The 27,360-nt window shown below is 36.5% G+C and overlaps 1 protein-coding gene across 2 annotated transcripts in view; it reads left to right on the top strand.

Moving 5' to 3' along the window:
* CDH13 (cadherin 13) overlaps window positions 1-27,360 on the top strand; it is a 517,510-nt gene that overhangs the window by 425,219 nt on the left and 64,931 nt on the right. For both annotated transcript variants that reach the window (XM_032990683.2, XM_032990682.2), the window contains exons 9-10: window positions 23,673-23,855; window positions 24,866-25,119. In XM_032990683.2, the coding sequence (XP_032846574.2) occupies window positions 23,673-23,855; window positions 24,866-25,119 (437 nt within the window). The remainder of the gene's footprint in view (window positions 1-23,672; window positions 23,856-24,865; window positions 25,120-27,360) is intronic.

Here is a 27,360-nt window from a genome sequence, read left to right on the forward strand (position 1 = left end):
GAGCAGTCCTGATACAAACTTCTGTGTGAGACTTTGCCTTTTGTAACCCTTTGGTTATGCTTGGAAGGTCAGCATCAACTCAGTGGTAATAACAGCAATTCTCACTACAGCTGGTAAATTCTCACCACAAAACCATTCCAATGCTGACTATCCTCTGAAGACTTCTTCCATCTGCTTCTGCTAACAGCAAATATCCAAACACTGTGAGCAACAAAAAAGCCATAAACCCACAATTTATTGCTCTCTTCTACAAGGAGTGAAGGTTAATATGCTTTCTCATTGTGGTCTATGAAGTGTGAACTTTACCATGGATATTAAGGTCTGAATTACAAAGCAAACAGTAGCAGTAAGAGTTTTGACTACATCTAGCACGAATACGTCTGGGTAAGTAACTGGATAGCAGAAATTAAAGAGGAAGGCAGGTTCAGGCAAAGGCTCTTGAGAGAAGCACAAGCTAAACAAAGATAATGTAATGTCTCCAGACCTAGTCTTGGACCACTTATTCAGGGAAGCTGTATAAACATAATTATTAGCAGTCATTGCTAGGAATGGCTATGTGATTTTCCAATTAAACTTTTTCTCTCCAATTGGAATTCTGCAGTTGCCTTCAAATCAAATTAGGACTGCATTCTAGAGATTTCAATTTTAATGAAAATTTTAATATTGGAGTCTTTTGCCTGAAGAATTACTTCTTGGTTTTTTGTCCCTCTCAGTGTGCTGCTTGGAGCACTCCATGGAAATGTCCTTTCATTTCACTCTTCTCCAATAGTGGTTTATAGCATGTTGTACCATATTAACTGTCCAAGGAGTTCCACTTTCAACACTAAGTGCAGGCAGGTGACACCCTGACTTCACAGAAAGTTCACACAATTATTTTCAGATCAAGATATGATAGAATGAATTGATCTTTTTTCTCAAATTAACTTTTGGGTTCTGTATTGGGAAACCTCATTTGACTACGTAACATCCAGTTGACTGAAATCCTAAATTCTGTGTGGAAACACTGTGGTTACATACGTCGTATTCATTGCAGAGTGGCTCCTAAGCCATCATTATCTCATTCAGCCTGGACAGTATGGGTACTGGTAGGCCGGTAGTAGGGAATAGATGACCAAGTATTACTTTTGTGGTGCAGCCAGCAAAATTTTTCTGTGTCTTAAAGGGATTTTTATGTACATAAAGGGTTACAGACCCTCACATGTGGAATGTGGAATCTTAACAGAAATACCAAGCACTCTAAATCTCCTTGTCTGACACGGCACAGCTGATTTGAGGAGTAATAAATAGAGGAATTGTTAGATATGTAGCAAAATATCACTCTAATCCCATGAGTTAAGAAACCCACACTGTTAATATGCCTCTAGCATCTGTAGGAGTTCTATTTTAAAAGTAGGATTAAACAAGATAACACACTATAGATCTTAACATATTCAATTTGCACCAGACAAAACCCTATTTAGTAGCAATTACACAATATGTGTGAGCTGGTATCATAGTTGCAGTTTATATGAGCAGAAGGGATTTATAAAGCTGAAGTATATTCATACAAAAATAATAGTTATGTGACTGCTTAGGTCATTCCACTAGACTGGAATGAGTTTTGTGATCAGTTTATCAATTTCTTCACTGACAAGTGAGATTTTAAGATTTTTGTCAGCAACACTAAAACTGATTTGGCTACTACAAAATTTGCTAACCATCTGTGCATACGAATCAAAATGTCAGGATTATTTAGACAAAATATCTTTTTTCCTTCTGCTCTGAAACATTAAAATAGTGAGCCGATAAAAATCAACATGCTAAAAGGAGCCGTACATTTATTCAAGTAAAATTGTTAGTAAGTGCCTATGAAAGAGACTCATTTGAAAAGCAATAAAATTCTATAGGGCTGATCGTCTCTTGAACTTACTGGAACGAAAACGGTGTTGCTACATTTAAGAAAAAAAACAGGGGATTCATACAGAACTCTTTGCAGTTATAGTCTCTGTTGAGGAAAATGGTTCAGGAGTGTAATTTATTCATACCCTTGTACTTTCTACTTTGGCTTATTTCCAGGACTTGTTTGCATTAGAGTCCCAGATGCTTATTTGCTTAAAGGGTAGCCCTTTCTCTAGCCTGCTGTCTAACAGTCACTTAATATTTATTTGTTTTTACAAATGTTTTCCCCTGTGTTCCCAGTCCATATGTCACAAGAAAAAATATAATCCCAACACTACAGAGTATTGCAGTTATCCTCACTTTCCCATTCTAGAGTTTCACCCCATTGTGAAAAATCCTTGAATCCTGGTTGGCTACATGATCCTAGGTTTCCCTCTAACAATACTGCTCTATGGCTATTCCTTTTGAGTTGGTATTCTAACTGCTGTTCTCCTCTTCCACTTACCTCTATAAAAGCTGCATCAAGCTGTTTTTGTTCATTTCTCTGCATATCGTGGAAGATTTCTTCCAGTTACATACTTGTCTAATCTTCCTGATATTTAATTTGCCCAGTGCTGAAATTTGTCATCATCTTTTTGCATCATACTTCAAAATCCCTTCTGCCTGCTTCATCATTCTCTTTTTGAAAAACAAAACAAACCCCCCCAATCCAACCAAACAAACAGAAAAGTTTTATCTTTTGGTTTTTTTCTCCCTTTCAAACCTACTATTTAGTTACCAGCCTGTAAGGAGCCTTCTCTAAATTTTTATAATTAACTTTAAATTTTCCTTTCTTTCCAAATTCCTTGAGTCTGTCATTTGAATCTCGGAGCATGAACATCTAGCACCTGTTAAATGCCTCTCTGCTCCTTTTTCCAGTTCCTGCTTCAGGTCTACTAGGACTGATTTCAGTGATGTATCCATTGACTCCTTTTTGATGAGAGTGACATCCCCTTTCTCTCTGTTCTTATTTTCATCACTTTCCCCACTGTCTTTTTATAGGGGAAACTCTTCTATTATTTAATAAAATGCTATATTTCTGACCTTTGTCATCTCATGATCCTCTTTCTGTCCCCATGATTTTGCCCGATTAGTTTTATTTCTGGAAAATCTTCCTTTTTCTGCTCCTTGATGCTGTCCTCCAGTGAACTCTTCTTCATCCCTCACTGCCTGCTTCCCTTGGGAACCACCTTTCTGTTTTCATGACTTAAACTGACTGTTTGCTTATGACTCACAAAAGTCCACATACACTCTTTGCCTGCCTTCTATAAATCGAGTACTATCACTGTCTGCTTCTACACATCATCTCATTTTTATCTCCTATGCTTTATTTCCTTCTCCTCAGCTCATTTGTTTTGACTGCCTTCAGTCACTGAGGCCAGCAGTGCCCGTACATTGTGTAGTACTGTCAGATGTTCTTAGATCAATGATTTTTCTTCATTTAGAAGACTGATGGTAAGGAGAGTGCTGCTGTTCTCAACAAGTTTAAAGGGTTGAAAGAAATCTTTTAGTTCAAAAAAAGTTTGTAAAATCTAAAGAGTTATATGAGAAACTTTGAAAAGATACATAAGAAGATTCAATCCTGCTAAATAAGCTTAAGTATAAACGAAAACCACTTGTCTTTTGCTAAAATAATATCAAGAAAAAGATTTATTGTAGTATTGATATTCCTTGCTACCTGTACCCAAGCTATGGCTCCCATCCAAACAGAGTGCTCTGTGAAGACGTGAATGCAGGATTAGACTGTAATGTAAACCTGGATTTTATATATGTGCATATCTATAGACAGGAACACAAACCCACAGATGTTTGCCTACCTAAACTGAGGACCAGATGTTTTATTGTCCTCAAATTGCATTTTCTAATATGGATTAAAACAAAAATGAAATTTGATTTGGTTTTACTTGTTTACTTGAAAACACAGCTAGCATTTGAAAACAGAGAACACTGTACCTGATTAATTGATTCAGTGTTGAACTATGCTAAGAAAAAAGTGTATGTTTGAAGACAAATGAAGGACATGCTTTCTAAGTTAGCAGCTCTGACCTTTTCAAGTTTGCCATCTTAAATAATAATTGAAGCCATGAGTAAATAAATTCAACTTTGCCTGCAGATGTTGAACTCTTTAATGTCCTTTTACTCTAACATAGCCACTGCCTGATATTAATGGCAGGAACAGTTTTATCATGCCCCATGCTGAGGCTGACTGGCAATCTCGAGGAACTGTTTTCTTTCCTCCAGCCATATGATTAAAATGCAGTTCCAATCAATAAATCTGTATGGTTTCTGTCAATGGTAAGTGTTCCCCTAGGGGTCTTCTGTGTCCCAGAGGTATTTTTTTTTCTTCCGTTCTTCTGTATTCATGAGAGAACCAAATTACAATAAGTCTTGTTTACCTAGACTGCATGTTGAGATTGTTTTTGGACTGCCTGGTGGAACTGGAGTGAGCAATACAGAGCACACAAATACACTTACATGCTGGTAGATACAGATATAGATGTTAGCAGTAAGGTACCTCTTTTAGCAATATTGGGTTCCATCATAGCCTCTGTGAAGCCGTTGCTTTAAGAAGATTAAATTTTTAACTATGCCCTCTTGATTTATTTGGCATGTTGGTGGGAAACTGTAGGGTGGATTACAAAAAGAGGTCACAGATTAGGACATCCGATTTCAGCTGAACTTCACCACTTTTCAAGGATGTCAGTTGCCTGTTTTCCCTTTTCTTTAATGAAGATTATCTCAGTTGATCAATGAGGCAATATGCGAGCAACTAATCAGTTTTTGATTCTCTTTAGTCTAGTAGCAATTGCTTTAATGCAGTCAATTAAAAGGAAATTTTAGTGATCTTACTAATTGTGCTTTTAAAGGAAACATGACAGCTATTATTGAACTCTTAATTTATTATTTCCCATGGTGATCAGTTTGGAAAATCAAAACATAAACTTAAAATGTGACATCCCCAGCAGTCTCACTTTTTTATTTCTTAAATTTGTATGTCATCTTTGTAAATAATGGTCAAATAGAAACAATTAAACAATTGTATTCAGCTCATAACTTTTTCCATTTCTCATTTTTCTCTTATGGGAGATGCAAGTGAAAGGTAATAATCCTGCCTGAATTCAGCAGAAGGTAGTACATGTTTCCATGCATACGTACACCCAAGAAAAGCATCTAGTTTGTTTATTTAAAAGACTGCTGTCAAAGGGAAGTACTAGACTGTAGCTGCCTATAAACGCAAACATTAGGTACTAGTCAGCAGAAATAAATGCATTCAGTTACATGTTGCACAACTGAATTATTTATTCAGAAATAATAAGCATGGTTTGTCAACACTTACACAGAGGGTTATCTGCGTTAAATAGTAAAGCTATTGTAATGTCTTTCCTGGCCTAATATTGTAATGTATTTCCTGGCCTAAAAGTATTCAGGAAACACCTTATTCACTTTTAAAAACCCAGAGTCCAGACTATAGGTTGAAGCTCACTTATTCCATAAATCTATTTTTCTTAAATTCATAAAGTATGGGCAGCATTACAAATGTTAATGCTACTATTATAGGATCATAATTTAAAAATACCAGCGTTCTCAAAGGGCTCCAGCAGTGTGTCATTTCCCTGCTTTATTAAAATGAATGAACAGATGTACAATTTATTTCTGCTGAACTATCATCTAAATTCATAAGCTATTTCTCATGTGTCTGAAATCCGTGTTGGTTTCCCATTTTCTTTGCCTTAGAAGAAAAAAAAATTGCACTCTCACATTTATCACTCTGGGGATATAAACGAGAAGTATACTCTCCACTTCATTCACTTTAGACTAATATCCTCAATACAATTTAAATCCCATCTTTTCAAGGCTATTCAGCAAAACCTAGGCACTGGAACACCCAGGATCTGATTGGAAAACTCCCTTGCCATCTACGTTGAAGACTGGCAGGTGGACTCTGAGGACACTATCTGTTCTTTCTGACAGAATGAGGTGGCACACAGCCGCATTTAATCTTTTTGGTTGGCATTTACGATGCCAGTAGAGGCTATGCAATTTCTTAGTAACAAGTTGGGAAAAACCAAGTGACAAATAATGACCGGTAAGTGGGAGAGGTGAGAAGGTTGGGTGTAATTGTAGTGAAATTTGCAGCTCAGGAGCACATGTCAGCTGGCCCCAACCACTCATGAAGATGTGTTTTATTTGTCTTGCGGCAGCCTAGGAGCATGGCAGGTGCTCTCTGAAAGTGATAAACAAACAAAACAAGACAATGCAGAGATTAGGTGGAATAAAGTTATGGAGGCTTAAAAGCGCATGAAACACATGTTGCCATGGAAAAAAATTAGTATAAAAATCCCAGACAGTGTGCTCTCAGCTTATTACCATTCTTATTTGTTGGCAAGGTTTGTGGGCAATGTAAGGGTGATATTTTGCACTAATTCCATATGAGGAATGAGTGGATAATATCTCCTAAGGTTTCTGGCAGCATTTCTTCTGTAAACCCTGTTTCTAAGGGCTTATATTGTAAGTAAGCCGTAAAAATTTTCAATGGTTTGAAGTTGACAACAGAATTCTCAGGCTCAGATTGTGGGTTTTTAGTTTTTTTTTTGTTTGTTTGTTTGTTTGTTTTGCTTTTTTTTTTTTTTTTTTTCTGTGATAAAAATCACTTTGGCAAAGAGAGTAGTGGAACAGAATGTGAATCAATCTGCTTTCTTCATTTCATAGCTGCTCTGGAATTTAAATGCAGGCCTTTAAATACCTCTTTGCCAGACAATTCAGGAAATGATGAAGTAATGGTTGAGATTTGTAAAAAATTATTTTTTTCAGAAATCTCTGCAGTGGCAGGCGCAGTTTATCCTTGTGAGACCGTTAAGAAAGAGTTGTTAATTTGCTACTAAGAATGGAGGAGTTGTAACTAGAGCAGGTATTTTTTTATAGTGGCCATGTTGCAGACAGTCTCAAAACAGTTAAATTTGGGTATCTAGTTTTGCCATTCTTGTTCCCTTTTAATCTTTCCCCAGGCTGAGACCATAATTATTTTCCTCTCCTCTTCCCTTACATTTTATTGCCAAAAGAGAATATGGCCAGCTAGGAGAGCAAATTCGAGGAATAATTTTCATCTTTTATCTGTAACAGGGAGGGCAAATATGATTTTGCAGTTACGCTCTGTATCTCTAACTGTCAGCACTGAATCCAGCGTAATGAAGAGTCTCGTATGATGGGAAGTTTGAAATGGGAATCTCAGTTAGGGAACTTCTTCCTATCACTTATTTTTGGGAACAGAAAAAAAAAATTTTTTGTCAATCCAGTGAGCTTCATGGAAGCTAATGATCACCATGGACCTTAAAAATGGTAGAAAACTATGCAAAAGTGTTTCGTTCCCCTTTCTGTTCTATATAGACTCTTGGGTATGGGCTTATCATCAAATCTGTAGGGGTAGGATTCCCAAGATATCCTCAAGTTCCTCTTTCCTTTTTGTATAATTTCCAGCATTTGCTTCTTTTTCCTCAGGAGCTTTGAAGATACAGTCTTTGTCATCTCCAAGTAATCTACTACAGTACTTCAGATACCCTTCTAGTAGCAAGCTTTGTCTCATCTCTAATGAGAATTTTCCTTGCGCACACTAAAGCCCATTGCTTCTTGGCCTTGTCCACTATGAAGGTGACTCATAGACAATCCTTTTATCTACAACAGCCTTGTGTGCATTTGCTATGCAGATTTGTTCAAGACCATGACTTTTAGACATCTGCCTCTCCAATTGCTCTTCATCTTCCATGCTGTCGGCAGGAATCGGGTGCTATAATACAGCTGGGGCTCCCCAGTGCTGAGCAGATGGAAGAATTCCTGCTTCTGTCTTGCACACAGTACTACTTCTACACAGTTTTGCTGGTTTTGCAACATTAAATTGCCTTTATTGTCCACGATTCTTTTCCAGTAGCAGAGTAAGTGGCAAAACCAACATCTGCTATATGTGGTTTCTTCTTCTTTCATCCTCACCACAGGAGGAGAAGAGCATATATATTTTGAGCAATTTGATGTGATGGGATTTTGCTGCTGTTTGTTTTCTTCTACACATGTGGTTTTGTGTTTAATATGGAGAACTTGATTATATCATTTGGGTGTTTTCTTTTTATTTGTTCTGGATTTTGTTATAAAACAGGCCGAGGATATTTCATATACAAATTGAGTCTATAGGCACTGGATAGGGAGCTTTATGTCCCATTTAGTCACACTGTGATCTTCTCCACTTTTCTCTGCTAATACACCTAACTTCTGACCTGCAATTATCCTGCAGTTCCTATTTTGGGTTTCTCTTAAGGTAAAGGAGTCTGACAGCTGTGTCAGACTTTGTGCAGTGGGCAAATGTACATAGGGGCTTAGGAGGAGATTCATCAATTCCAGAGTTAGTTCAGAGTGAGTTTCATTAAGGGAATGTTTTATAACCATATAGCATTTTTCATTCCAAAAAACCCCAAAGGAACATACAGAAAATGGATCCTCTCTGTGAGCAAGCAGAAGATTAAATTGCAACTTTCTGCTGCTTGCAGGGAAATGGAGGTGTAAGACTTCATTTCCTTTATTAAAGAATTCTACTCAGGAAAGTTGCTTTAATTTCTAAAGAAGCATTGAAAATAATAGCTAACCCTGCTGTTATATTGTTACACTCAAAATCTTGTTGATGGGCAAAGGGGAAGAAAGGGGAAGCCCACCTTATAAATAAAGCCAAGAATTTATTGTTAGTAAAACTAAAAACTAATTCAAGTCCAAGCTAATCCAAAAATCATTTTTAATCCAGATTGAATTGTTGCAGGAAAAAAAGAAAAAAAAAAAAAGAAAAATATTCTTCTATTCCGAAAAAACTTCAATAATGGTAATATGACAGTTATATACTTGTTGCACACATCCTTCTTAGCTTCTACCATTTTTCCTGCTTTTATTTGCACCATTTCATGGTTCCTCTGAGTTGTAAAGTTGGTAGTTTCATTCTAGTGTTTGTAGTAGAGGTGTTATGGCAAGTTGTCAGCACCTGGAGTCCTTTTCAAGCACGAGCATGATGCTCATGTTGGTCATTTCTTCTTCTTCCCTTTGGGATAATTTGGGGCCATTTTAATGTATTTGCTAACATGCTTTTACATGTTACTCTTTCCTCATTGGTCTGACACTTCATGTTACATCCAAATTTATTATATATGATATATTTTACACTTGTTAGATACTTTTCCTTTGTTGCCACTAAAATCAATTTTGTCCAGATCCAGGTCTGCATTTCTTTAACTAAACATTTGTGAGTTGTTTATAGCCATGGGATCTCCAGTGTCAAGTCTGCTTCATGTCTTGTTATCCTGTGACTAATTCTCTGAACTGCATCCTGTGTCACCACTTCTCAAGGCCTCTTTATCACACGAGGCCTCTATTTCTCTGTACTACAACATTGTGTGAGAGTTATGAAACGTTGGTGGCACTGTACAAAGACAAACAAAAACAAAATAGCCAAATACCGTTACAGTTAAACCAAAACAGACAGCTGCAGGCGGGTCAAGAAAACTTCAGGCAGACCAAGCCTGACAAACCTCCATCCTGAGGTTTGAGGCCTTTTAAACTCAAAACATGGCCTGTTACTAGCAGTGGCAATATCATATGACTGATCTACACAGTTACTCTATCATTCTGTGTTTTCTAGGCTGCAGTTAGCATTTAACGATTGGGACAGCACTTGTGTCCCATATGTAGCAGAAAGAAGTTTAAGTATCATGGCTGGTGCAGACTTTGTGCTGCTGTGGCCCCATGTCTTGGTTGATGTGGGAGTGAGTGAGTGATGTGCACTGACTCATTCTGAAGTGTAATGAAAGCTCTCCATCATCATTAGACCATTGAAACTGTGATAACCAACCCATCTCTGCGTCAGAACACAGTGTCAGTGGTTCTGGCAGTAGCCTCGGGACTCACAATAAAGAATCTCTGTGTATCAGGAGACTCAGGTTTGTTATATAGGATGCAAAACTAACTAGCAGGAGTCAAACTGGGCTGCTGGGCATTCGTATTCATGTGAGAAGTGCCTTGAGGCTTTCAGGGAGTAGTAAGAGGTCCTTTTTTATATTTCATCCCAGACAGAGTACTTGCTGCTTCAAGTGACTGAAGTACAGTGCCGTTATCTTTAATGAGTTCCCCCAAACTCCATCTGAGCACACACAAGGGTACTGGGCTGTCTGACTGTAGGACTGTGGTGAATCATAAGTGATCAAAGTCTCTTTGTTTATAAGACAAATGAAGTGGTACTCAGCTAAACAATATTAAAAATCTACCAAAAGTAAAAGAAGAGCTAAAATCTGGCAGTGGCAAAAGGGACAAATGGAGAGAACCAGCAGGACTTTTCTGAGCCACCACTAAAGTGTGTAACCAGGAAAACCACAAAAGCTATGAAAGTGTGTGTGTGTGTGAGAGAAAAGGTTATAATACAGATTAATACAGGCAGCTCTTCTTCCTTTGGTTTTCCTTTCCACCTCCAAGCTCAATCCCCCTGACTTTATGAGTGAAAATATCACAAGTAATTGAAGTTGCAAACCCCAGCAGAATATTAAATTAGAAATTAAGCAAAAATGCTCATCAGTTGGAGCACAGAAATCCTGGGCGAATTATCTAATGCAGTGTTACAGCAATTGGAATATTTTTTTTCCCCAACTGCTTCACTAACTGAATTGATTGAATTAAATGTGTTCTGTGGTGCTAGCTAACCTGTGACCCCAGTTACTCAGGATAATCAGTGGGGTAATCAGCCTGCCGTGATCTGAGCTCCAAAGGAACATGAGTATTGTAAGGTTCAGGGAGCCTATGCTGGCATTAATCAGATGTCATCAGGATTTGATTATAAATCCTAAAGACCACCAAATTGATACAACATGGTTTAATTCACTAAAAATCAGGTATCTACATATTAATTACCAAGCTGAATATCTAAAAGTGATTGCTTTTCTAGTAAGTGAAGTCAGGTGTCAACGCTTTGGAATGTCCCACAGTTTAGTAATAGATATAATGATCAGCATCAGCCCAAAAGTAGCATTAGGCAGATTAAAAAAGATTTTGTTCTATGCTCAAATAGGTTTTTTTCCCTCCTGTTGGATTTTTTTCCCCTCTTGTTGGAGTTTACAGCTCCATTGAAATTGTTCCTCATGTTTCTACTCTAATTACGAGCTTACTCAGAAGTAAGAAATAGTATATGTTTCAAGCTACCTGCCAGCGCAGCATTTTTCTCCCTTCCAAGGGGAGAAAGGGTGGCTGCTTACAGTATATCATACTGCTGCGTATAGAAATAAAGTGCTATTTATTGTCCCTTAAAATTATTTCCCCTAGAACTGGCAAGCTCAGTTGAAAAATCTGTATCTAGAAATGTGTGTTAGGATCCAATTAATTGCTAGTGTACTTGCTTGCTCTCCTTGGGAAAAGTTCAGTGTGGCAATTTTGATGCAGATATATTTAGCATATTATGTAGAGATTTGCTGCGGGAGAAGGGGAAGCGGTCTTAAGAGAGAGGAATAGCACAGTTAGTTAATAAACTAATTTTCTTCATACATGTCCTGATTTAATAAGCATTCAACCCTGTAGAAAAGCTTTTTTAATATAAACCAATGATAATACCAAATGTTTATTTATCTTATTGGTGTCACCTGTATTTCCTGGGAATTACCTTTATTTGCATTAGAAATTTTGTCTGCTTGGAATTGGAGGACTTAAGCTGCTGCTCAAGGATTTCCAAGCATAACACAGTAATAGGTATGATCAGGGTGAAGAAGTTGTATGAATTTTGGACATCCTAGCAAGAGTCAGATCTAGCGATTGCTTGCAGCAGAGGTGCATTGGACTTTCTGCTCCTACCCAGGCTGACCGTGCAGTACATTTGTGCTAGGTGTGATGCTTCTCACTTTCTATCAACATATTACAGTGATGGACTTCACAGGCACAATAACCATGATGTGCCACTGGGACAAGCCACATTTGCTGTTCATGGTCACGTAATCTCTGCAGCCCATACAAGGTATTTCTGCGAGGCTTGATTCACTGTGCACATCTTTCTGTCCAAAGCACAAGTATAGTGCTTTGGCCTGTCTTGACCTCCCTTCCAATTCTTGGTGCTCAGACACATAAATGGAGGAGCATTGCCATCAAACTTGTAGTCATTCACGTTCTCCAAATAGCTTAGAGATAATTCAGTATCAGGATATATAAAAATCCTTAGTTCATTCTTTATCCTCCTTATTAATAAAAAGGACCGAATGTATACTTACCTATTTACAGCAAAACATCCAGCTGAGGCTGAATGGTGTTTGTGTTCAGGAAGGCTGTGTGTGCAGTGAATGCATGACTAGGAAAACATAAATTACAGGTGAGAAAATGAAAGGGCCCTGAATGTTCTCTCTGAGACATTCTAGACAGGAAATAAGCACACAGTGGGCACTTACAAAAAGAATGTTTCATTTTCCTTTATTACAAATATTTTTTCTTTCAAGAAAAGATGAAATAAGCTTTGGAAAAAGGAGATGGGCAGTGGAAGATGGAGACCATGGGTATCCTTGAAGCAGAAAGCAATAAAGCCATTTAGCATACCTCTGCTTTTTTCCTGACTTTTTCCACATCTGTGCAATGCCAAATGATGCATCTGCTGCTCCATGCTTCAGTCATTGTTCAGAATTGTATGTCTCATCATACACTTAAAGCTCATGTGTTTTCAAAACAGCCCACCCCAGCTGCAGGTGAACTCCTCTCAAACTGCCTTTTGAAACCTCTCATCACAGTTGCTATATGGGGAGGCTCCAATCACTCCATAGTCATTAGTTGAATAGGTTGTATTTATTTCTATTATTCTTTATTCTTGACCTTGGGAAAATATTTTTTCTGTCTTAAGCACATTGGAGACCCCAGGACCTTGTTCACTGTCAGAGTAAAGAGAGCTTTGTGCTTCCTGGATGTTCAAGATATGATAAAGATTTTTCTGCTATGGGAGGAAACAAAAAAGGAAAGAGACTGTTAATCATGAAAGTTCACCTATGTCTGCGATTTCTAAATGTTTCTTCTCTTGTCATAGCTTCTTGAAATAACAGTAATATTTATGCTCAATGAATGTTGTGCAAATAGGATGTAGGCTAGATCATTTGAGAAAGAAATCGTGTATATACAGTAGAAGAAACTACATACAGTAGACTTCATTCATCACTTTATTGGCAGAGTTGGAATACTTTTTGTGTTCATATGGATTGAAATATGGAGCATTCAGCCCAAATTCTCCTTTTCCCACCCAGTTTTTCACAGAAAACAAAATGCTGGCTAGAGATTTAATTTTCAAAATTCAGACAAATTCTGTATCACTGCAGATAATACTGCCTGTAAACTTCCATCTGTACCTCCTGCCTCCACTGGAACAGTGTGAAACCTTGCAGAGTTCTTATCTGCTTCCAAAAAAGAGTTTTCAAACTGGGCTAACTTCAGACATCTCTCAGCTGGAGGGGCTTGTAAATCTAGGGCATCTCATCCCCATCAGTTGGCACAACCTAAAATGCCAGAAGTTTGGGGAATTGATGAAATTCATTGCTAAAATATTCTAGAGATACAAGTTGCTTTGAATGCTTCAAATGGTGCTGCTAGGCACTGCTCACCAAAGACCATCTGAAGAAGCTTAACCACTGTCAAAACATCTGTTGTTGGCAGCATGGGTCATGATCAGCTGTAAACTGGCACAGTGAATAACTATCTCCTATGGAAGCAATGTCCTCTCAGGGCAGAAAAAGTAAGATTTCTCATTTGGATGCATATGCTTCTTTCTATTAAAGAGCCCAAAGGTTCTGTCTTGGAGAAAGTCTCATTTACCTTGTAATTTCCACATATTTGTAAACACAGGTTGACTTCTTAACCTGGTAATAATATGGTTCAGTCTTGCAATATTAAGCTACTAAAATAGAGTGTTTTGATGATCTTCTGAAAAGCATGTAAAAGATTTGAAAAGCACGTTAATCCATGATTTCCTCAGTACAATCTTATTTAGAAATACTGTTAAATTGTGACTCAGTTCCATTTACCTTTTAATAATCAAATTGTTTTTAACATTTGTTTTAAACCTGATCTTGAACTAACTGGGTTCCAAAACATTGTGACAGTCACTATGAAGTTGGTGTCTATATATAAGAGCTTCATAGGCTAATTTATTATTTCCTTATTTATACACAGTTGAGAGGTAATCATCATCATAATTTTAAACAGAGAACAAATAACCACTGGAGCTGATTGCCAAAGAATTTAATAATATTCTTATCACTTAGGTTCTTTACATCTAGAATTGATGTTTCTTCAGAAAATTGTGATCAGCTTCAAGTTGCCAACATTAATGCTGAGTCACTGGAGATGACTATTCAAAATGTGTGTGACCAAATACTAAAACCAGCCAACAGCATTACAAAATTAATCTAGACTATGTGCATTCAGAAAACTGAATATATTTTCTATTTGGTGTTCATGTAAGGCAGGAGGAACAGAAAAATCACTCCCAGAACAGATTACATCATTTTAGGTAATGATTTTCTGAGAAATAAGAGCATTATCTTAAAGGGCTTTTTATTTTTAATTTTTCCCAATCAAGATATGTATAAACACTTTCTTGTCAGAATGGATTTCTTGATATTTTATTTTTTCATCTGTGAACAGTTCTAGCTCATATTAGTTCTACGGGCATGTTTAGTAAAGTATTCAGGAATACTATTCATTGCTAAGTCCTCAAATAATAGAATAGGGGAGTGAACAGTTTTGTGTTAATAAAAATGTAATAAATCATGAAATTAGGACTTTAAAGAACATTCATTTGTAACTGTAGTAGTAGTTATATAGATGAATAAGATCCTTCTAGAATTTTATCTAGGAAATTTATGTTCTTTGACCTATTTAGAATGAAGCACTCTTTAAAAAAAAAAAAAAAAAAACAAACAAAAAACAACAAAAACATAAAACAACTTCTTCCATTAATTTGCTTTTGTATATCACTAAAATACAGTTTTCATACATGTTATAAAAGAAATCCTGGAAAATACCTTCCTAAAGAGAATTCACAAAATCCCTTCTCTAATTCCTAAATGTAAATATGACAATAATTTTAAAATCATCAGTAGTTTTCATCTACTGAATATCTTGTAACTGCCCAGCTCCCTCCCCATCAGTATAGAGGCCGCTTTGCATTTATTTATACCTTGGGGGACACGAAAGACACTAGAGGAGTTTCTCCTTCTTTCCTCTAAAACTCCCAGACTTTCTAGTAAATTAACTGGTCTCTGAATATTCATATTACAGTTAATACTATCAAAGCAATCTTCTGTCATGATAAAATTCCCCTTTTACCTACTACTTCAATGTTCAGAGAGGAGTGAATTCATCTGTTCTGCTGTTAAGGATCCTAAATGGTACAGGTAGCAACTTCAACAGTTAAAGAGGACATCTTTTCTGAACCTATTCCATGTCCAGACAAGCCCCAAAAACATGACAGTCTGGGAAACAGTAGGAGGAATTTGTTGCTTGTGGTAAGTGTAGCTGGGTCCGGCGTGTGAAGCCGTTTTAGTGTCATAGAAGAGTTTGTGTAAGTTCCATGTAAAATGAGTAGATGGCTTCCACACTTTTTTTCTGTTAGTAAGGCAGTATCAGTAAGCTCAACCATATGTGTTCAGATGTTAACCTTCAGCATCAAAAAGCTGGTTTGGGTATGGAAAAGTCTCTGCTAAAATGAAAGAGGAGCATTTAACAAGGCCTTCTTCCCTCGTGACCGTCATTAGCATAAGTGAGAACTGTGTGGATTGAGGGGGGAAAAAGCCTGTAAAACTTTTCTGCTCCTAATATGCAGGGGATGAAAAAGAAAGAAAAATCCAGCTAAGACTATTCTATTTAAAGTTCATTCTATTTAAAGTAGACATCCAGCATCTTAGAAAAAAGATAGGCTTAACACTGCTCTTGATGGGAAGTGCACTGAGGAAGAAATAATATGTAGCTGGGTTGGTTGAATACAGCACAAGTGGTCTCATAAATGTGAAAGGCAGATATCTCCCTGGTCCCTAGGCAGCACTGATGCTGTAACAGGTGAATAGGTGTAGTTTGCTCTTTCAGGCTTGGTCAGATCACAATTTTCCATGATGCTGTTGTTTTAAACATAAGGTTTGTTCTACCTGGGGGGAAAGAATTTTTGGTAGATAAGAAAATAACATCATTATTTCTTTGAGTTTTTCTCAAAAGTACCTGAAGTATAGTAAATATTATAGTGACCTTTCATTGTCCTCTGTCCATCTGGAGAAAGAGTATTTGTTTTTCTGTGATATGACCATCATTCTAGAAGTATCCATTGTATTTGTGGGTGCTTGATTTATTCTAGAAATAATTGAATGCACCTTGCATTTATAGGTGAAAAAGTGAAAAAAAAAAAAAAATAATCCCTTCTAAATTATTTATGTATTCTAGAAAAAAAAAAAGAGTATGTTGGTCTTCCTTCTGAATCTTCAGACAACTGTACTACATTTGATGTATACCCCTGGAGGTAACAGGCTTTGAAGCAGGCATTCAACATATGATTAATACATGTTAGAATTATCTTTTTGCCTTCACTCAATGAGGCCATGAGCTGGGCTGAGAAAGAGTCAAAGTCTAGTGTAAACAAAAGTCTTCAAAATGATTCAAAAAATTGGCTATTTTCAAGTTTCCTTCACCATCACTTATTTACAGGCCTTGAATGGCTTTTTGGTCTTCTGCCAGCACATAAATGAGAAGATATGTATACAACATCAGCTTTGAATGGGATTTCAGCACTGCTGTGGGAAAGAAGCAGAAAGGAAAGTTCTTTAAATTCATTTATGAATCTTATGAGGATCTTACTCTGTAGATCTGCAAGGTTTTCTAAGGTTTATGTTGTCTACAAGAGGGATAGAAGGACTCTTCACATTGCCACTCTGGCAACTTTACAGGCAACTCTTGCAGCACCCAGCAGGTCATCCACCCATCCGTTTTACCCTGTTAGTTTTGCATTCTGTCCCTGCCCTACTCAACCATAAACCCTAATACCTGAAGAGTTCTTGAAGTAGTCCCACTGAATCCCAGGGATAGCTTGGCTTCATCAAATGGAAAATTGCTCACAGAGGTACTTGGACCTGGAGCATGGGGAAACAGCCTGATTAATACCTTCTTGTTTCTTTTATTGTTCCATTACTAGTACTCCTTAGCGGTACTTCTCCAAGCAGACTGATGAGCAGCAAAACAAGATAAAGTCATGTTGAAACTTGCCTTTTTTTGATCAATATCAGTAAATATATATAAAAATATCAATATTTTCATTAATATAAGTGATATTAAGCATCTCTGTGTTTTTCAATAAAAAGACACAAATAAAAAGACACAAAAGCCTGCAGAAATTGTATCCATGTTACAGAGAGCAAAAATTAATCTTTGGCCTTCTGTTTAGCTAATTAATCTTTTAAATTTGCTGCTGTTCTTGCAGGCTGCAGCATATAGTGGATAAACATATTTATTCAGTCTTCCATTACTGAGCAGTACTTTTATTTTGTAAAGTAACTGGTGTGTGCCTTGAAAGATCACAAGGCATTTACAATACATAGCCTGTGAAAATTGTTCAAAAGTAGAAAGTGAAAATGCATCCAAAATTATTATGGTCAATTTCATATATTTGGAAAGATTTTTTTTCTAAGCTACAATTGAATTCTTTCTGTAATTTCACTGGGGAGATGGAAGAATACTATGTACTTAGAAAAAATATAGAATAAGCTGAAAGAAACACTTTAAGTTAAGAGATAATGTAGTGCCTATGAGCCAGCATTATGGCAGTAAGACAATGAAAATTACTAAAGACTGTTTAGGTGACTCATAGCTTTAATTTGTGTTTTGCATCTAGTTTACACCATCAAATCCTTGTCATACCACGATAATGCTTTATATTTACATAGTGTCTTTCATCTAAATGGCTTCCAAAGTGCTTCATATGTTCCTTTGTGTACAGCTTACATCAACTTAAGCCATTACGTTAATACAGCTATCTCTGTAGTGAAATACAGCAGCTGTTTTTTTCCATATAGTAAATGCTATGCACAGTTTTAAAAGGGAATATACCTTCAAATCTGTAGAAGAGATTAGGGAGAATGTAATACCAAGTTACAATTTGCACTGACCAATAAATTGGCAATTAAATTGCTCATGTGGAGAGTTTGGTATAAACTGCAGTTGGTCAGGTCCTCTGTGTTTCAGACTGCCAGGGGCCCCTGGTATCAGGCCAGCACGTTTGGTTATTGTTCTGAGATGAAAGGTGACTGAAGAATCATCAGTATCATTTTGTTCAATGCACAAACGTTAGGCTAAATATTTCCACCTAATACTTCACCAGCCTAGTTTGTGAAGTCTGATGAGATCCAAGTGCCAGATTACTTGGTTTATTCTTAGCTGCCAAGCTGGGCTTTGTGTCCCAGTGAATTCCACAGGAAATGTCCATTACTGACATGTATGAGATTCTCAGTCCTGACTGCTTGAGGATGAGGGCCTTTGTGATCACTCTGAAAATTCATTTGTCCTTGGACATATTCCAGATACAGAGCTATGGAAAATACATTGTTTCCTTAACAAATAAATATTGGGCACTCAGGTGATTGGATACTGAATGACTGTGTGCAAAGTAAAAGACACAGACAAAGAGCAAGCAGATTGCAAGAGATTGTACAAGCTTGTCTTCATATTTTCAATAAAGTAGATAGACAAAATATGGTTGCAAAAGCAGTGGACTTCAGTGGAGGAGGACAAATACAATAATACAGTTTCCGTGAGGAATTTCTGATAGTGATGTGTGAATTAATGTATCCCATTATTTTTCATCTTTTATGATATAAAGATGAGGAAACCAGCACATGACAGTAGCACAGAATACCTTCAACTGGAATACCAGCCTGATAAATGCAAACTGACATGCAGTTTTAATTTGTTTGTTCTTGACTGGGAATCACAGCATGCAGAATCTTAATGAGCCATGGGGTAGCGATCACCAACCCTAGACACGTTTATCTTGCATTGTGTTTGCTACTTGTGGCAGCTCTTTAATTTGTGTATTTCAGTACCCCACTCTGAGACAGTTTTTCAGTGACTTCATAAAGGCATTAAGGTTATTACTGCATGCTCATGCTGTTGCTGGACAGTAGATATTCAGGTGATTCTGATACAGCTAAGTTCATCTGTTCCTCTGTGCTCTGAGAAGCCAGTAAATAAGATCTCACTTAATACTGAAGCTTTAAATAAGTCTGTCAGATAAGAATCCAATTTCCATACAGGTTAGGTAACATTTCCAGTTTTGTTTGGGGCCAAGAAGGGGTTAGTACCTGGGTTCTCAGGTGATAATATTTTACAAAGTGTTCTTTTCATGTATATGCCCCATGGTGGAAATCTGACAAGATTGTTTTTTATTGAGATCATACAGAGCCGTTTTGCAGTTCAGTGAAAGGAGCTGTCACTGTAAAGTCCCATCAGTTCACCATAGAGCTCAGTGTGGAGGAGGAGTTGACTCTGTTATATTATATCTTGGCTCAGCCAGGAAACAGCTTCAAAAATTAAGCTGTGGTTCAATTTGTTTGTTTTCCCCACTTCTTCCTTTAGCTAGCCTTTGATGCAGGCCTAATTATTCTCAGTAGGTACCTGCCATTGTGAATTTCCTATACACAGTAAGATAAAATTCCTGCCAGCTTGGAACCATAATTTTTCATTTTATCTTCAAGCTTTGTACATAGTTTGGAGCAGGCTTGCAAGATCCAGAGAAGGGGGAAGTAGAGTTTGTCTGGTGAACTGAGATTATCTCTTCTACTCAGAGCTATCCTGGGTGCTGTTACATGGGCTGTATTCTAACACAGTTGTTTTGAATCTTACTTGTCTCCTTGCCATCCCTTTACTGACTCCTTTGTTGTAAGAAATGTAAGCTCCTTGTTTTCGCTCGCAGGGACCTCCATGCTTAGTGGAACTGTCTGTGATCTCTCACAGGAATGTCCAATGGTCGATATCTACTTCCCATCAATCCATCACGACAGCAAACATTGCTCATTCATGAAAATCTCAAGTATATTTGTGCTTCCTCACAAGCTACCCTCACACTCTTGGAGGAACTCTTCATCTACATCCATCACTATATTTCCTTGATGTCTCCCAGTTCTCTGTTAAGTCTCATTTGTCTACAAAAACCTGATGCTTAAGCATAGACTGATGGCTGCTGTTCACTCATTGTTTCCTTCTAAGTTGCTATCAGTCTGTTGTCTGTCTATTTTTTCATAAGCTTTGGGGAACAGGGAAGGGGGAATCAGGTCTTTTTTTTTTTTTTTTCCCTATGTTTATAAAACTAAATATGACAGAAAGACTAAGATTTCTAGGCTGTATGCATGATAAGCATAATAAATGACAATATGGCATATCACTCCACAGAGCGAGTTAACCTTACATGTTCAAATGCTCAGTAGTAGTAAATGAACATAGCTACTTCCAGCCAAATGCAACTCTGGCCCAGGGTATTTGCCTTCTAAGTTATTATTTTTCATATGGGTCCAGATGACAGCAGTTTAAATAAAGTACTGAACTCATCTATTTTATTCTTAATTTATAGTGGTGCTTAAGGGATGTGCAGATATTGAAAAAGAGTAAAATCAATTAACTTGTGATCCAATTATTTATGTTAGCCACTATGGGGTTTTATTTCAGAGCACTGGATCAGACTCTCCCAGTTAAGCAGCATGCTTTGAGAATGTAAACCTTTCATTTTGAAATATGATTAACCTGTGGTTAATTTTTCTCTATTTCCATATCTAATTCTTATTTTTATTCTTTCATAGTTTTAAAATTCTCTACTTTTGTTTTTGAAAAGGACCAGTATATATATAACAGATTTTTCTAAATACCAGGAAGTCTATTCTTTATATAATGGCAGCTGAACAGGTGAAAGTTCACCTTCTAAATAATATACACCATATTTTTCTGAATCTCTCTATTTCACAGTAGATATTTGTCTTTTGCAATCAGAAATTAGTGATTTATTACACTTTTCACATTATAGAGTAGACCCATGTGACAACTTCTGTAATTTGATCATTCTGCTTTGTTATCCATCTTGAATAGATTTTAGTCTAATGTTCCAGACAGCTTCAAATGCCCTCTGTGCTTATGTGGTCATTTCTAAAATGCAAAGATTGCTAGGTATGAGTGTACCACACTATACTTGGAATTATTTGGCTTGGCACAGCCTTTGCCTGTAGATGCTGTCATTTCCTTGATCTGCAGGTGTCAGAAGCTGAAGTTTTATGTCCCCAGCAATTCTATGTGCCCTTTCTGCACTACTAACTCATTGAAATTGAAGTTACTGAGAGCCCTTCCTAAATAAGGAGAAAATAAGAATGCAGAAGAAAGACACCCCCAGCTTAGTTATCCTTGAATTAGATATCCTTAAACTGACATTCAATATTTTTAGAACTAGTCAGAACATCATAGCAACCTTTTCCATCATAGTCTAGCACTGGTGGGGTAAACATAAATTTATTTCACTGGCTTCACAATTATGTAATTGGATAAAATAGCCAGATATTTAAATATTTTACTCTAACAGTTTAGAGTAATCTCTAAAGTTTCCAAGGTGATCCAAGGAGTATTGAACATTTAATTGAATCAGACTAGTGGATTAAGGAAAAGATTTTTCACAAGGATCCATATGAATTAGGACCAGATGCCCAGTCAAATCTAAGGGTTAGATTCTTTAGGAGTGGGTTCCTTGAAATCTAGTCACCTTTTTACATAGTTAAATAAGAATTGTTTCATTACTGAACACTTGGGAAAAAATCTGGCCCTTATGGTTCTGATGTCCCATTTTATACATGCTCAAGATGAGACAATATGTAATAATGCAAAAATATCAATCAGGCTAATTGCTTAATTTTCAATTAGAGTAAGAAGTGTCCAAGTGTGCTTTCCAGTGACAGCACTTTGCTGAGCAGGAATACAATCCTGGTAATCATTCCTCTGTTATTTCCAAGATTCTTAATAGAGCTTTTCTTTTGATTTGTTTCAAAGCAAGCAAAAATATTGTTGTATTATCATTTAGAGTTAATTAAACTGCAAATGAGCTTAATGATCTGTCTGAAACAAAGCTCAATCACAACCTGTTGAATATTAACTATCAAAATCAAAAGAATCTTTAAATTATTTGTTAAATATACCAAAGAAGATAGAAATAGACAATCATTAATATCATTTTTTTATAAAATCAGATTTGAGGCTGGAAAACTTGAATGCATATGCTCAAATTATACAGATAATTTGAAAAAGGGTTTGGAAACATAAGTCAAATCTATTAAAAAAATAAAAAAAAAAGATAACTGAACACAGGAAAAGACAAAGTTGTCCCCTCTGTATTTTACTATGAAGAAATATATTTTACCTAGTATTTATCCAGACTGTGAAATATATATATTAAAAGAATGTAATTTTCTGCACTCATTATTCTCACAAAATCTTCTGTAATGTTATGAGTTCATGTGGTCTATAAGACAAAGCAAAGACATTTAGTCTATTCAGGTCTTGAAGCCACTTGGATGATTTTTGCCCTCAAGTGATCTATTGTCACTGACGATATAGCCTTTAAGCAGTGCACGTACAGAAAAGCCTATTTGTGTCATTAAAATTTGTAATTTTGGACTTTTGAAGGCTTAATCCCTAGAAATGCTAAGGTTTCCTAATGATCTATAATGGTACTGCTGATGTTCAGCACTTCTCAGGATTAGGTATGTTATCATTCTGGTTTATCCACCTATAAAGCAGGTATTATCTTATCACTGTTACATACAGTGCTTTTAGCGTGTCAGCCTCAAGTGCTTGAAAGGTGAGGAATATTATTAAGTCTGACCCTTACAAGCTTTTCCAATGGTTTGCTTAATGTTTTTCCTACATAAATAAGAATGATGTTATACACTGTTTGTCTGGATAGTAAATTAGAATTTTCTCATAAGGCTTGGCTAGCTGGATAGTACAGCAGTGCAACAAACTTCACAAGGTCATAAAAAATTTTTCCACTGGAAAAGGAAAGTAACACTGACTTTTAGTTATACAGACAAAGTGGCAGCATGAGGGCCAATTATATCTGAGTCTCTTAGAGCAACCCCTCCAAGAAATGGTATGGGAATGCTTTTTGTAAAAAAATGTTTTCTGTATTGATAACAGTGTAGTGAAAAAATAATATGGGTGGGGTAATTTAATAGTCTGACATGCAAAACTGGATTATTTGTAAATAATCGTACATTTGAGCGCAAAAATGCGTTATCTTAGTCCACTTCCTCTTCTGCTAAGCTATGAGTATAGTTCTGTTTCTGATCACATATGCATCTATGCAACACTGTATATATTTTCAGGATTCACTTTTCCAGTAATATGAGATGAACTATTGTCTTGTGATCAGAATCTTCCAAACCCTATCACACTGCTGCTTTTCTGCCATATATTAAATGGAGAGCAGCTGTAATGTGCTACCTTATGTTTCATGAGTAAGAATGTATTATTTAGAGCCTATAACATTCAGTTTCAGTCAAGGATTATTACATCTTTCTCCTGTTGTGGTAAATAATTAATACTGGCTTGGATATTTCATATGTGTGCGTGTGGTCATTAATTGAAAGTAGTAACAATTTCCTCTATGTGTTTTTGTTTTTTTTTGTTTGTTTGGGTTTTTTGTTTTTTCTTTTTTCTAGTTTCAAGCCACAGTAAAGGAGGGAGTCACAGGTGTAATAGTAAACTTGACTGTTGGTGACAGAGACGACCCAGCGACTGGTGCATGGAGAGCTGTTTACACCATTATTAATGGAAATCCAGGGCAGAGTTTTGAAATCCATACCAATCCCCAGACTAACGAGGGAATGCTCTCTGTTGTCAAAGTAAGAACAACTTGCTGTTGAACTGTATTATTACTGTAAGGTTCACCCACTGGATTTACTGCATAAGAAGTTACCCAAAAATATAGAGTTGGCTACCAGCCCTTGTCCAAACAGTATGTATAACCCCTTCTTCTGTCACAGTAACCTTACTTCTTTAGGCAGAAGGAAGACTTGCTACCTGTTGCTAACCATATTGCCATTGTGCTTAAATAACAGCTAGTTTTGCAGTAAGCATCACAATTAGTTGTGAGACTTTATAACAAAGTTTTGTTTGTGAGTGAGAATACAATTAGAAGTCAAGGGCCACATTTTGTTCTCTAGAGAACACAGATGCAGTTACCAAGGAAATAAGGGATGTGGCTTCAGGCTGAATTGAAGAGCCATCTTTGGTCCCACATTTCTAAAGTCTTACGAAAAAAATTATTACCTGTTTTTTTTTATGAAGATAATCCTGATAATCCTGTATCTCACACTTGAAAAAAAAAAAAAAAAAAAAAAAAAAGGAAGAAGAAAATAGCTATAGTTTCTGCCTCTACCAGAATTTTCTCTAACTTCAGAAGAGGCATTTTCAGTTCTTAAGAAAGATTACATGTATTTCCATGGAGGTGCTTTTGATTTCAAGTTGAAGTCGAGAAAATAGCCTTATGTTACTTATCATACATAGCTAATAAGTATGACTGATTTGTTTGCTAAGTGCATTTTACATCATAAATAAGCACGTATATATGAGAATTAAATTAAATGTATGAGGTGCAGCAAAAAAAGTATATGCTCTTGGGTAGAGGTACCTCTCCATCTTTCCTTAAGTCCATTAGATTCATTATTTTCAATACATTTTATAACAACCATTGTGTCTAATGCCAATCTCTGACCAAGTATCAGATGTAATGAATGCTGTTGTTCTTTTCTGGCTAATTCTGTATTCTGCAAGTTTGTAATGGGGTAAAAGGGAAAAAGTGTTAAGTACTATCTTTGCACCTTGTGTTCTGATTTTATGATATGTTTTACAGCCTTTAGACTATGAGATTTCGGCGTTTCACACATTACTGATCAAAGTAGAAAATGAAGACCCGCTGATTCCAGACATAGCCTATGGCCCCAGTTCCACAGCAACAGTTCAGATCACTGTTGAGGATGTGAATGAAGGCCCGGTTTTCCACCCAAACCCAATGACAGTGACAAAACAAGAAAACATCCCTATTGGCAGTGTTGTGTTAACGGTAAATGCCACTGATCCAGATACTTTGCAACATCAGACTATCAGGTGAGTTCAATACCTTCTAATTTTCATCCATCAGAAAGTGAGTATGTCTTTTGTGTCTGAGAATTTGTCTGCTAGTACAGAATTAAATCAAAGTTGTTTGGGCTCTACCTAATAAGAAATGGCAATTTTATTTTTTTTCCTGCAATGAAGAGATTCAGTATAATGGAAACAAAGAACTATATTAGAGAAGGGGCAGTAGTTTCCCAGTCTATGAGATTTCTGCTGTAGAACAATCAAGTGCCACATGCAAGAGACATAACTTTGCATAGTGCTTCAAAATTATTTTTAACCTGCTTGTTTATTTCTCTTCCTTCATGAGAGGCAGAGAAAACATGTAAAAATTGAAAATGTCTATAGGCATTTATCTGGTTTATATGTGGTTTAAGTCAGTTTGTGATCATTTATAGTGTCCCTCGGTAAAGTTATGACTGTACATCCATGTTCAAGGGCTGAGAAAAAAATTCCCAGTGAAGCACTGAAGCTATAGTAATCTAAGACTTGGCCTTGCCCAGATAGATGAAAGTAAATTATTATTTCTGTGCTATGATAATACCATCCCACATATGTTCCATGTTGCAAGGAGCAAACAGGTATTAAGTGGTGCCATCATCTTATATTTTGATCCACCCGGTCTGCTCTTTTGCTTTTAGATTTTTTGAAAAATGAAAGAGCAACTGCTTTTCTCTCTAATACTAAACTGACTTTCCAGACAGCTTTTCTCAGCATTTGAGAATTGCAGGTTAGGCACTACAACTAAAATCTACATCTGTGTTTAATTTTTTGTTCTTATTTGTGAGTCTAATTTTCTGTACTTATCAGTGTACATAAAAGGGCATAATCAACAGTGAGAATGACTCCAAAGCTTTACCTGAATAATGTGCACTGTCAATCTATACCATAGGCATAGATTTCTGTACTATCACAGGGTTATTCAGCAGTTACTGTGCACTTCTTAGAGCACGTTTGACATATGTACTGTTTTACAAAAAAAGCGAGCTGCTGATCTTGAAGATGTTCTCTGTCAGTAACAAATGTTGGTAGGTATGACACTGCAAAGGACTGCACTGACAGCCTTGGATTTGAATGATGAAAGGGTGAATTTAAGCAGGTGAGTGTACTCATCTCCAAGGAAGGGAGAAAAAGGCAAGGCAAATAATTAAAAGTGTCAGTCCTCTGCATCACCTCAAAAATACCTAGTTAATGGAGTACTAATAAATATTAGTTTTTCTCTATCAGAAATGCCTTTGAGTTCTGCCATTGGAATACCAGTTTATCTGAAAGATGATTCTTAGCATATGTTGTTCCCCTTGTTTTATAAAAGTATTTATTTACAGAATGCATTTTCATTCTTAATTTTAGCTTTTGCTCCATAGATTCCTTATTTCATTCACTGTGTTCACACAAATTTGTGTCTGTGGATGAAAAACCTATGGAATGTCTATTTCTTGTCAGCTACAACAATATGACCCTCAGCGACATCATTCAGAACCTGACTTGTGTAGGGAATATGTATTTATTCCCTTTGGGATTTGGACTGAGTTTAAGAAACTTAATTGTTGAAGTTCTCCGTAACTTTATGTATTTTCATGGTAGAAAAGACAAGTCATTTTAATAAGTTTAACAGTTGAATTTGTGATGCTAAAAGAAAAAAGACAAGAAAATATAAGGATTTGGTTATCAAAAATACAATCCAGAAACTATTATCTGAATTTTTCCTCTTGAGCTACTGATTTTGCTGAATTTCTCCTAACTGCATTGACACTGAAATCATAGGACGTACTAATGAGTCACTAAAAAATCTGAGTTAGCTTTAAGTATTGTGTTTAACCATTTAAATAACATACTTTTTGCAGTCCACCACATCTGACATCTGGCTGCAAAGGAACTCTCAAATCTTAACTATAACTAGCTCATCATCTAAATAGAATTTTCCCAGAAGTTTTTACCATATCCGTATGGCCAAAACCTGGAAGGTTTTTAGCTGAAAGCAAGACTTTTCTTTTCTTACACTGCATGTGCAGAAAACAAGAGCAGAAATAAACTAGATTGGGTTGGGAATGAAGCATGATCATATACGGAAACTATGTGAAAGAAAGTGGCTGTATAAGGTAGAAGAAAATAATGCAAATGTAATGGAAATCTGGGAAATGGTGGAATGATTCAGGAAAGGCTAATGTGACTACCTGTATGTCCTTTTGCTAAAATAACAGGAAAGAATAAAATAGCATTTTAAAAAGATGC

The sequence above is a fragment of the Tyto alba genome, unplaced genomic scaffold, assembly GCF_018691265.1.
Source record: "Tyto alba isolate M040663 unplaced genomic scaffold, T.alba_DEE_v4.0 Super-Scaffold_26, whole genome shotgun sequence".
Taxonomy (NCBI): domain Eukaryota; kingdom Metazoa; phylum Chordata; class Aves; order Strigiformes; family Tytonidae; genus Tyto; species Tyto alba.